This window comes from Chiroxiphia lanceolata, unplaced genomic scaffold (genome assembly GCF_009829145.1).
Source record: "Chiroxiphia lanceolata isolate bChiLan1 unplaced genomic scaffold, bChiLan1.pri scaffold_76_arrow_ctg1, whole genome shotgun sequence".
Lineage (NCBI taxonomy): Eukaryota > Metazoa > Chordata > Aves > Passeriformes > Pipridae > Chiroxiphia > Chiroxiphia lanceolata.
The window spans coordinates 32,416-44,273 of NW_022476536.1; the positions used below are offsets into that span (position 1 = coordinate 32,416).

The following is an 11,858-nucleotide window of genomic DNA, read 5'->3' on the forward strand; positions in this document are numbered from 1 at the left end:
ATTAAACGAGGGGGTGGGGGAGGGGCTGGGGGGGGGGGGAGGGCCGAACCGAACTATGAGAGGGGGGGGGAGGAGGCGCAGGGCGGGGAGGGGCCACAACAGCACGAACACGGTGGGGGAGGGGCTGTGGGCTCGGGAGAGGCTCTGGGGGGCCCCGGGGGGCTCGTGGGGGTCCCGGGGGGGCTCTCAGGGGTCGTCCTCGCCGTTGGCGCTGTCCCGGTCGTCCTCCCCTCCTCCGCCTCCTTCTCGTCCCCCTTGATGGACTCGAGCTGGGGGGAGGGGAGAGGGGGAGGGGTCAGGGAATGGCCCTCCCCCAGGCACAGCGCGAGGCGGGGCTGGGGGGACTGGGATGTACTGGGATAGACGGGGGCACTAGGATAGACTGGGGGGACTGGGAGGGGATTGGGGGGAACTGGGATGGACTGGGGGGTACTGGGAGGGATTGGGGGGCACTGGGAGGGGATTGGGGGGCACTGGGAGGGATTGGGGGGCACTGGGAGGGGATTGGGGGGCACTGGGAGTGGATTGGGGGGCACTGGGATGTCACTGGGGGCACTGGGATCATACTGGGAGTCACTGGGATAGACTGGGGGGCACTGGGATGTGACCAGCAGGGTCACTGCTCTGTACTGGGAGAGAGTTCGGGGCACTGGTCTGTACCTGGGGGCACTGGGAGGGTCACTGGTCTGTACGGGATGGGGTTCAGGGTCACTGGGCTGTACTGGTCCATACTGGGGGGGTCTCACCTGCTCGTTCCCCCTCCCCTTGGGGTCACTGGTCTGTACTGGGGGGCACTGGTCTGTACTGGGAAGGGGCTCGGGGTCACTGGTCTGTACTGGGGGGCACTGGGAGACTTAGTCTGTATTGGGGAGCACTGGGAGTGTCCTTGCTCTGTACTGGCGGGCACTGGTCTGTACTGGGGGTCACTGGGAGGGCACTGGTGTGCACTGGTCCGTACTGGGCTCTCACCTGCTCGTCCCCCCTCTCCTCAGCCTCTCGTCCAGCAGATCCCCCTCCTCGGCCGAGTCCTCGTTGCCCCCTCGGCCTTGGCCCCCCCGGCCTCGTCCTTCTTGGAGCCGCTGCGCCCTGCTCCTCCTCCGCCTTGTCGCTCTTCGCCTCTGGGGGACAGAAAAGGGGGGTTAAAGGGGTTTGGGGACAGAAAAGGGGGATTTGGGGACAGAAAACGGGGTTTGGGGGGGATTTAGGGAGGTAAAAGGGGGGGTTGAAGGGGATTTGGGGGCAAAAGAGGGGGATTTGGGGCCTTTTAAAGGAGCAGTGGGTGGAGCCTGGGGAAGTAGCGGAGCTTATGAAGCAATGGGTGGGGTTAAGGGGCAGTGGGCGGGGTTTGTGTACCTGACCCATAAGAAGGGAGGCGTCTGCAATGAAAAGAGCTGTTTTCCCCCCAAAAAGGGCTTTTTCCCCCCAAAAAGGGCTGTTTCCCCCAAAAATGACCGCTTCCCCCCCCAAAATGTCCGCTCCCCCCCGTCAGGGCGTGTCCCTCACTCTGCTCCCGCTCCAGCCGCTCGAGGCTCTCCAGCAGCGCGTCCACCTTGGCCTTGATCTGCCCCAGCTCCTTCTTGATGCTCTGCAGGTCGTCCCCCTTCACTGCGGGCCCAGAAACGGCGGCACTCACCCCAAATCCCTCGGGATTCACCCCAAATCCCTCGGGATTCACCACAAAGCCACACCGCTCCCCCAGTCCTCCAGAACTCACCCCAAAGCCACCCAAACCCGCCAGGACTCAACCCAAAATCCATCCCGTTTCACCCCAAAGCCACCCCAAGTCCGTTGGGATTCACCCCAAACCACCCAAACCCATCAGGATTCCCCCAAAGGCCCCAAACTCGTCGGGATTCAGCCCAAAGCCCCCAGAACCCCCAAAACGGTCAGGATTCACCCCAAAACCCCCCAAACCCATTGGGATTCACCCCAAAGCCCCCAAACCTGTCGGGATTCACCCCAAAGCCCCCAGACCCATCAGGATTCCCCCCAAAGCCCCCAAACTTGTCAAAATTCACCCCAAAGCTCCCCAAACCTGTTGGGATTCACCCAAAGCCCCCAGACCCATCAGGATTCCCCCCAAATCCCCCAAACCTGTCGGGATTCACCCCAAAGCCCCAGACCCATCAGGATTCCCCCCAAAGCCCCCAAACTTGTCAAAATTCACCCCCAAACCCCCCAAACCCGTCGGGATTCCCCCCAGATCCCCCAAGGCCCCACTCACGTTTCCCGCTCTTGGAGGAGGAGCCCCTCTGTCCCGACTTGGAGTTGAAGCTCTTCCCGCGCGGGAGGTGTTCCCGGAGACCGCTGGGCTTGGAGGGGACGACGGCGCGGGCGATGGGGGGAGGGGGCGGCACCCGGGCGGGGTAACTGTACATCCTGGGGGTAGGGGGTACTGGTCAGACTGGTTTGGGCTGGGTTATACTGGTTATGTAGGGTTATAGTGGTGATACTGGGTTATACTGGTTATACTGGGTTATAGCAGTGATACTGGGTTATAGTGGTTATACTGGGTTATACTGGTTAGATTGGGTTATAGTGGTGATACTGGGTTATACTGGTTATACTGGGTTATAGTGGTTATACTGGGTTATACTGGGAGGGGATGATGGCTGGAGGGAGGGAGCAGCACCCGGGCGGGGTAACTGTACATCCTGGGGGTGGGGGGTACTGGTCAGACTGGTTTGGGCTGGGTTATACTGGTTAGATTGGGTTATACTGGTTATAGTGGGTTATACTGGTTATACTGGGTTATACTGGGGTATACTGGGTTATACTGGGAGGGGATGATGGCTGGAGGGAGGGAGCAGCACCCAGGCAGGGTAACTGTACATCCTGGGGGTGGGGGATACTGGTCAGACTGGTTTGGGCTGGGTTATACTGGTTAGATTGGGTTATAGTGGTGATACTGGGTTATACTGGTTATACTGGTTGTACTGGGTTATACTGGGAGGGGATGATGGCTGGAGGGAGGGGGCAGCCCCCGGGTGGGTAACTGCCCATCTGGCAGGGGTCTGTAATGGTCAGACTGGGTTAAACTGGTCTGTTACTGGTCTGTACTGGTCTGTACTGGTACCGGTCATAGTAGTCCCGCTGGAAATCGTAGTCGAGGTCGAACGATGATCTGGGGGGAGGGGGGAGGGAGAAGTGAGACCCCAAAACTCCCCCATGACCCCCTGAAACCCCAAAACCCCTCATAACCCCCCAAAACCCCCCATAACCCCCCCGACCCCAAACTCCCCTCCCCAACCCCACAAATGCCCCTCAAACCCCCACAGACCCCCCAAAACCTCCTCCCCAGACACCCCACCCCTCAAACACCCCAGAGCCCCCAGACCCCCTGTATCCCCCCAAACCCCTCCCCAGGCACCCCACACCCTCAAACACCCCCAGAGCCCCCAAACCCCCTCCCCACACACCCCACACCCCTCAAACACCTCCAGAACCCGCCAGACCCCCGGTATCCCCCCCAAACCCCCTCCCCACACTCCCCACACCCCTCAAAACACCTCCAGAGCCCCCCAGACCCCCTGTATCCCCCCAAACCCCCTCCCCGGACACCCCACCCCCTCAAACACCTCCAGACTCCCCCAAAGCCCCCAATCCCCCCCAGCCCCCCCCCCCGCTGGCAGGCCCCCCAGCTCCCCAACTGACGAGGGGGGACGGTGACGGGGGGCGGGTACTGACCCTACATCTCGGCCGCCGAGCTCTTCACCCCCGCTTGCCCCGGTTCACCTTCGGCTCGGCCGCCAGGTTGATGTCTGGGGGGGAAAACGGGGGTCAGGGGGGGCTCTGTGGGATTTGGGGGGGTCTGGGGTTTTTAGGGGGTTCTGTGTGGGATTAGGGGAGTCTGTGTGGGATTTGGGGGGTCTGTGAGGGATTTGGGGGGTCTGTGAGGGATTTAGGGGCTCTGGGTGTTCTAGGGGGTCTGTGGGATTTGGGGGGTCTGTATGGATTCAGGGGGGTCCCCAAGGGGTCTGGGGGTCAGGATGGTCCCAAATCCCCCCCCCCCTGCAGTGACCCAGAACCCCCAGCTGTGCCCAGCTGAGCTCACCTGGCGCCCGCTCACCTGCCGGGGGTGGCCCGCCCCCGCCGCCCCCTCCTGGGGCCCAGGAATGACCCCAAATGACCCAGAACTGACCCCAGACTGCCCCTAAATGACCCCAAACTGCCCCTAGAAGACCCCCAAACTGCCCCTAAATGACCCCAAACTGCCCCTAGATGGTCTGTGGGGTGTCTCACCGAGCACCTGCCCCGCGATCATCCTGCCGTCCTCGTGTGCGTGTGCTGACCCCAAACTGACCCCAAACTGCCCCTAAATCACCCCAAATGCCCCCCAAACCCCCATTATTGACCCCAAACCCCCCTTATTGACCCCCAAATACGGGATGTCTCACCCAAGACCTGCCTGGCGATCATCCTGCACTCCTCCCGTGTGTGTGTGTGTGTGTGTGTGTGTGTGCTGACCCCAAACCCCCCTTATTGACCCCAAATACGGGATATCTCACCAAGACCTGCCTGGCGATCATCCTGCCTTCCTCCTGTGTGTGTGTCCTGACCCCAAAACCCCCCTAGATGACCCCAAATCTCACCCAAGACCTGCCCGGCGATCATCCTGCCGTCCTCCCCGGCGACGGCGGCGCGGGCGTTGCGCTCGTGACGTACTGGACGAAGGCGAAGCCTTGTGCACGGAGCAGCCGACGATCTTGCCGTACTTGGCGAAAAAATGGCCTCCACGTCGCTCTTCTTCACCACCAAGCCGTGTTCAGGTTCCCGATGAACACGCGCGAGTTAGCGACCGCGGGTCCGTCTTGTTCGTCACGTTGCTCGCCATGGCAGGGGCTGCTGGGGGCAGGGGGGGACACAGGGGGGTGAGAACGCACCGGGACGGCTCAAAAACACCCATGAAACGGCTCAAAATGACCTAAAATGGTTCAAAACGACCCAAAAATGGTTCAAAACCACCCAGACAATGGCTCAAAACGACCCTAAATGGCTCAAAACCACCCAGAAACAGCTCAAAACGACCCAAAACCGGCTCAAAACCACCCAGAAACGGCTCAAAACGACCCTAAAATGGTTCAAAACGACCCAAAATGGTTCAAAACCACCCAGAAAAAAATGGCTCAAAACGACCCTAAATGGCTCAAAACCACCCAGAAACAGCTCAAAACGACCCAAAACCGGCTCAAAACCACCCAGAAACGGCTCAAAACGACCCTAAAATGGCTCAAAACGACCCAAAAACCTCCAGAAACAGCCCAAAACACCCAAAACCACCCCAAAAACCTTCACAAACCCCCCAAACTCAGCCCCCTAATTAGCACGGTGCTGAATCAGCCCTGTTTAACTAATTAAGCCAATTAACACCCACAGCGCCCCCTCGACCCACCTGCCCCTAATTACGGTGCCAATCACCGCCCATTAACCCTAATTAATTATGCTAATCACTCCGCTGCCGGCACCCCCTCATTCCATTAACGGTGCTAATTAATTATGCCAACCCACCTCCTGCTAATTACTGGTGCTAATTGACATCACCACCAGCACCCCGCTAATCGGCCTCCCGTTAATTAATCGGGCTAATTAGCACACCTACCAACCCCCCTAACCAACTAATGACGTTTAATTAGCGCCACTAACGCCCCCGTTAACCACCCAGAGCCTAATTAATGCTGTTAATTAGCGCCGCTATATCGCCCTCGTGACCGCCCGGAGCCCTAATTAACGCTGCTAATTAGCCCTGAACCCCTCGTGGGGTGTTTTTGGGGGTAACCCCCCCTGTAATTAACCCCCGCCCCCTTAATTAGCGCTAATTATCCCCCCTCTTACCGTGGGGGGTGGGGGAGGGGCGTCCGTGGGTCGAGCGGCGGCGAACGAGGGGTGGGGGAGGGGCAGGGGGAGGGGCTTAAAATTGAGGGGGGATGAGCTTGGGGAGAGGAGGGGGAGGGGCCAAAAACAGCCCAAAAAACGACAATAATTAAAAAATAAAAAAAAAAAAAAAAAAAAAAAAATAAAAAATAAAAAAAAAAATAAAAATAAAAAATTAAAAAAAAAAATATAAAAAAAAATAAAACAATCTTCAAAACCCCCTCAAAGGGCCCAGAAAAACACGTCATTGGGGGGGGGAGGGGGGAGGGGGCCCCCCCCCCTGTCCGGGGCCATCCCGGGGGTCCAAATCCTTAAGGGGGGGGGGGAGGGGTCGGGTGGGGGAGGGGCCTCCCAAAACCGCCCCCGTGGGAAAATTGGGGGGGAGGGGCCCCGTGGTGGGGGGGAGGGGCTAAAGGAGGAGGGGGAGGGGCCAACCGGGGGGTTGAGGGGGGTGGGGGGAGGGGGGGGGCGGCAAAATCGACCTCGTGTGGGTTTTTTTGGGGGTTTTTTTTTTGGTTTTTGGTTCTTTTTTGGCTTGGTTTTTGTTTTGGGGTGAAAAAAGCAGAATTTGGCACTTACGGTCGCCGGCGGCTCAAAAAAATCGCGCTGTGAAAAGACAACAACAAAAAAAGAGGCAAATTTGGGGCGGTTTCGTCGGGCGGGGGGGGGAGGGGCTGGAAAAAAAAAACCACCTCTCACCGCCCCTCCCCCCAAAAAGCCTCAGAGACCCGCCCCGGCAGCAAAACGCGGCCCTCCCCCAACAGCGAACGGCCCCGCCCCCCCGCCCGCCCCTCCCCCACCTCGGCTCCCCTCCCCCTCCCCCCCCCAAACAACAACAACAACAACAACAAAGCAGAGGAGAAAAACCTCCAAAATCCCCAAAATCGGGCGCTTTGGGCCCAAAACGGCGCCGGGAGGGGGGGAGGGGAGGGAGGAGGGGGGGAGGGGTCTGGGGAGGGGGGAGGGGCCGGTTTTCGGTGGTGCCTCCGGGGCCTGCGGAAGGAGAGAAGGTTGAGAGACCCCTCCCCCCCCCCGACCCTCCCCCCTCCCCCCCAGACCCGAATTTTGGGGGTGACCCGACCCCTCCCCCACCCCCGACCCCAAATTTGGGGGGGGTCAAACCCCTCTGGGGGTGGGGGAGGGGTCTGGGAACACCCCACCCCCCCCGATCCAAATTTTTGGGGGGGTTTAAATCCAAACCCCAAATTTTGGGGGGTTTAAAACCAAACCCCCAAATTTTGGGGGGTTTAAAACCAAACTCCCAAATTTTGGGGGGGTTAAAACCAAACCCCCAAATTTTGGGGGGTTAAAACCAAACTCCCAAATTTTGGGGGGTTAAATCCAAACCCCCAAATTTTGGGGGGGGTTAAAACCAAACCCCCAAATTTTGGGGGATGTGAAACAAAAGTTTTTGGGGGGACAGAAAAAAGTTGTGGTTTTGGGGTGAAAAAAGGGGGATGGGGGCGGGGAGAAGTTCTGTGGGTTTGGGGGGGGGAGGTGTCTAATTTTGGGGAATTTGGGGGTTTCACCCCCAAAACTGGGGGATGAAGGAACAAAACCTCCAGTTGACCCTAAAAATAATAAAAAGGTATTTTAGGTTTTAAAAATGGGTATTTTTGAGAGGAATGAGGAATTTGGGGGGTTTTGCCCCAGAACTGAAGGAGGGGAGGGTCAGAAATGGGTGTTAAACCCTAAAAATGGACGTTTTGGGGGAAAAAAGGGGGAAATCAGGGGGGTTTGACCCCAGATTCGAGGGGAGGAGTGTTTGAACACCAGAATTTGGGGAAAAATGGGAAATTTGGGGCTTTGGGCCCAAAAGTTGAGGTGGGGGGGGGGGGGGGAGAAGTTCGACTTTAATTTACCAACATCCCCCCCAAAAATCGACACTTTGGAGAAATTTTGGGGGTTTCGCCCCAAACTGAGGCTCGGGGAGGAGCCCGGAAGGAGGCCCCGCCCCCTTAATTAACCCCTCCCTTAAGTTAACCCCGGTTAATTAATTACAAGCCCGGGGAGGGGTTAATGAGGCCCCTCATTAATTAATGGCAGCTTTAAAGGGGTTAAACAGCCCCCCCCGAGTTACCCACGTCCCAAGAATTAATTACACCTTAATTAGCCCTTCAATTAATTAACCCCGCCCACAAGATCTAAACCACGCCCAGAGGCCTTATTGATACTCATTAAGGGGTTAATTAGCAAACTACGCCTCCCTCCGTTTTAGCCACGCCCCCAACGGGGTTAATTAGGAGCCTAAAGGGTTAATTAACCCTTTAATGGTTAAATAATCCTTTAAAAAATTAACCACGCCCCCAAGGGGTTAATTAAACCCTCCGATTAAGCCACGCCCCTCCAGGCTACACCACGCCCCCAATGGGGCTAGTTAAGCGTTTAAGGGGGTTAATTAACCCTTTAATTAGCGAACCACGCCCCCAAGCGGTTAATTAACGCCACGAATAAGCCACGCCTCCCCGTGAATAACCACGCCCCCCCGCGGGTTAATCACACCCACGAGGGGGTTAATTACCCCCGCTAATTATACCCTCTAACGAGCCATCCCGCCCCCCGGAGCGCTTTAACTCCGCCCCGTCCCCTCACGGGCCCTGAGGGGGCCGCCCCCCCCCACACCCCCCGTTCCCGCCTCGCCGCCATTTTCGCGCCCCCCCCCCTCATAAAAACCCGCCTTCCCCCCCCGGCACTTTAAGGATCCCCCCAAGCCCCTCGTAGCCGCCCCCGGACCCCTTCCCGGCCTCCCCCCTCACCGCTCCGGGCCCCGCTGCGTCTCCCGCCGCCGCCGCCGCCGCTTCCTCCGGGGCTGAAGCACAAAATGGCGCCCGCGCCGCCCTCAAGCGCCGCCGCCGAGCCGGGCCCGCCCCCTGCCGTGCAGCCCATTGGCCTAGGGGACCGCCCGTCAAACTCTCGGCCAATCGAGCGCTGTGGCGCGCCGCGGCGCGGGAGTGGAGGGGCGCGGCGAGTGGGTCATGGGGGGCGTCAATCACGCCGCGCGACGGCGCCGATTGGCTCCCTCCTTCCCCCGCCCTTCTCCCGCGGGAACCAATCGAAAAGAGAATCGCGCCCAAAGGCCCGCCCGGCGCGGTGGGCGGGGCTGGGGGCGTGCGACGCCATTGGTCGGAAAGAGGATGGGCGGGGCTCGAGCGCGAAACGGGGCTGCGATTGGTCGGTGCGCGGAGCGGAAAGGAGGGCGTCGATTGCGGTGCGGCGCTGTCAGGCGCGGGGGGGGGCGGGGCCTCCCTCCCAGTCCGCGCTGGTTTTGGGGCCTTTTTCTTACTGTGTTTTGGGGCCTTTCTTACTGGTTTTTGGTGCCTTTTCTGGATTTGTCTCTATTTACAGCTCTGCCCGACTTACACTGTTTTGTCCCTTTAAAGTGGTTTAACCCCAACTCAAACTGGTTTTGTCCCTTTTAAACTGGTTTTGTCCCTTTAAACTGGTTTTAACCCCAATTTAAACTTGTTTTGTCCCTTTAAACTGGTTTATCCCCAATTTAAACTGGTTTTAACCCTTTTAAACAGGTTTTGTCCCTTTAAAGTGCTTTAGCCCCAATTTAAACAGGTTTTAACCCTCTTAAAATTGTTTTGTCCCTTTAAAGTGGTTTAACCCCAATTCAAACCAGTTTAATGCCAATTTAAACCAGTTTAACCCCAATTCAAACCAGTTTAACCCCATTTTAAACCACTTTAACCCCAATTTAAACCGGTTTTGCCCCAATTCAAACCAGTTTAACCCCATTTTAAACCAGTTTAACCCCAATCCAAACCAGTTAATCCCATTTTAAACCAGTTTAACCCCAATTCAAACCAGTTTAATCCCATTTTAAACCAATTCCCCCCCTTTTTACCCATTTTCCCCCATTTTAATCCACTTTCCTCCCCCCCTTTTTTAACCATTTTTTCCTCTTTTTTCCCCCCATTTCTGAGTTTTTTGGGGGTGTTTTTTTGGGGGGGGGTGGGTTCAGAAAGTCCCGTTTTAGTTAAAAACCTTAAAAAAACCACGTTTTTATTGAACTTTTGTTGGAAAAGAGCCGCGGAAAGGGGAAAAGGGGGGGGGGAGGGGGGAGGGACCCCAAAAACAGGGGGAACCCTTCCAAAAACTGAGGGGGGGGGGAGGGGGAACCCCCAAACCCACCATAATAGGGAATTAAAAAAAAAAAGGGGTGGTCGGGGAAAGGGGGGGGATTTTGGGGTCCCCGGGGGAGGTTTTGGGGTCACTCGAGGGGGTTTTGGGGTAATTTGGGGGGGTTTTGGGTCATTCGAGGGGAATTTGGGTCATTTGAGGCGGATTTGGGGTCCCCCAGACCCTTTTTGGGGGCCCTGAAGGTGATTTTTGGGGCCATAAAGGTGATTTTTGGGGCCTTAAATGTGATTTTTGAGGCCCTGAAGGTGATTTTTGGGGCCTTAAAGGTGATTTTTTGGGCCTAAAAGGGGGGTTTTGGGGTCCCTAAAAGGGGATTTTTGGGTCCCCCGACGGAATTTGGGGTCCCCCGATGAGGTTTTGGGGTCGTTAAAGGGAGATTTGGGTCATTAAAGGGGGATTTGGTCAATTAAGGGGGATTTTGGGGCCCCCCCAGACCCTTTTTGGGGTCTTCCCCCCCCCACGGACAGAAAAAACCCCCCAAAGTTTGAGGGGATTGAGGGGAAAAAAAACCAAAATTTTGGTCAAAACCTCCGGTTTTTGAGGGAAAAGGCGGAAAAATTCGGGGGGAAATGCCCCAATTCTGAGGGGAAAACTCCAAATTATGAAAAATCCTCAAAATTCTGAGGGGAAAACTCCAAATTATGAGAAAAATACCTCAAAATTCTGAGGGGAAAACTCCAAATTATGAGAAAAATACCCAAAATTCTGAGGGGAAAACTCCAAATTATGAGAAAATACCTCAAATCTGGGGAAAAACCCGAATTCTGAGGGGAAAACTCTAAATTCTGAGGGGAAAACCTCCAAATTCTGACAAAAATCCTCAACTTGGGGGAAAAAACCCAAATTCTGACAGAAATACCTCAAAATCTGAGGGAAAAACCCAAATTCTGACGGAAATACCTCAAAATCTGAGGGAAAAAACCCAAATTCTGACAGAAATACCTAATTCTGAGGGAAAAAAACCCGAATTCTGAGGGAAAACTCCAAAATTATGAGAAAAATACCCAAATTCTGAGGGAAAACTCCCGATTCTGACAGAAATACCTCAAAATCTGAGGGAAAAAACTTCAAATTCTGACAAAATCCTCCAAATTTTGAGGGGAAAAACCCGAATTCTGAGGGGAAAACACCAAATTCTGACAAAAATACCTCAAATTCTGAGGGGAAAAAAACGAATTCTGAGGAAAAAACTCCAAATTCTGACAAAAACACCTCAAATTCTGATAAAAATCCCCAGAATTCTGAGGGGAAACACCAAATTCTGACAGAAATCCCCCAAATTCTGAGGGAAAAACCCCAAAATTCTGAGGGGGAAATCTCGAAATTCTGACAGAATACCTCAAATTCTGAGGGAAAAAAACACGAATTCTGAGGGAAAACTCAAATTCTGAGAAAAATCCCCCAAAATCTGAGGTTAAAAATCGAATTCTGACATAAACCCTCCAAATTCTGAGGGGAAAACACCGAAATCTGACAGAAATCCCCCCAATTCTGACAAAAAAACCCCTCAAATTCTGAGAATATGAAGAAAAACTCCGGAATTTTAACCAAAATCTTCAAATTTGGCCCGAAAACACGAAGGGAGATCCCCAAATTACGGGGGGAAACCCCCAAAATTCCAAGACCCCCCCGGATTTTGAGGGAAACGGCGACATTTCCACGAAAAACACGAGGGAAAAACGTCAAAAACGTCAAAAACTGGAACGGGACCCAAAAAACGTCAAAAACGGGAACGAGACCCCAAAAAAATGTTGGAAAAGCCCCAAAATCTGGAGGAGGAACCCCCAAACCCCCCCCAGGCCCCCGAATTTTGAGGAGAAACGGCGACATTTTGATGAAAA

General features: G+C 55.5%; 1 protein-coding gene and 1 long non-coding RNA gene across 4 annotated transcripts; both read right to left on the reverse strand.

The window, feature by feature from the left end:
* Positions 1-90: 90 nt before the first annotated feature.
* LOC116781882 (heterogeneous nuclear ribonucleoprotein C-like) lies at positions 91-4,834 on the reverse strand. Its single transcript, XM_032677676.1, is given in 16 exon segments — positions 91-233; positions 236-269; positions 970-995; positions 998-1,056; positions 1,058-1,121; positions 1,492-1,605; positions 2,225-2,379; positions 3,077-3,124; positions 3,684-3,723; positions 3,726-3,761; positions 4,593-4,661; positions 4,664-4,684; positions 4,687-4,717; positions 4,720-4,758; positions 4,761-4,795; positions 4,798-4,834. Coding segments are annotated over 16 exon segments (855 nt in total). The 3' UTR covers positions 91-186.
* A 5,782-nt stretch (positions 4,835-10,616) lies between these two features.
* LOC116781883 lies at positions 10,617-11,370 on the reverse strand. Of its 3 annotated transcripts, none has more exons than XR_004355007.1 (3): positions 11,126-11,370; positions 10,857-11,061; positions 10,617-10,815 (listed from the first exon to the last, which is right to left on the reverse strand). It is a non-coding gene; the product is annotated as an uncharacterized LOC116781883 (long non-coding RNA). The 3 variants fall into 3 exon arrangements; XR_004355008.1 differs by having other exon boundaries at positions 10,617-10,795; positions 10,857-11,082; positions 11,126-11,369; XR_004355006.1 differs by having other exon boundaries at positions 10,857-11,082; positions 11,126-11,369.
* Positions 11,371-11,858: the final 488 nt, after the last annotated feature.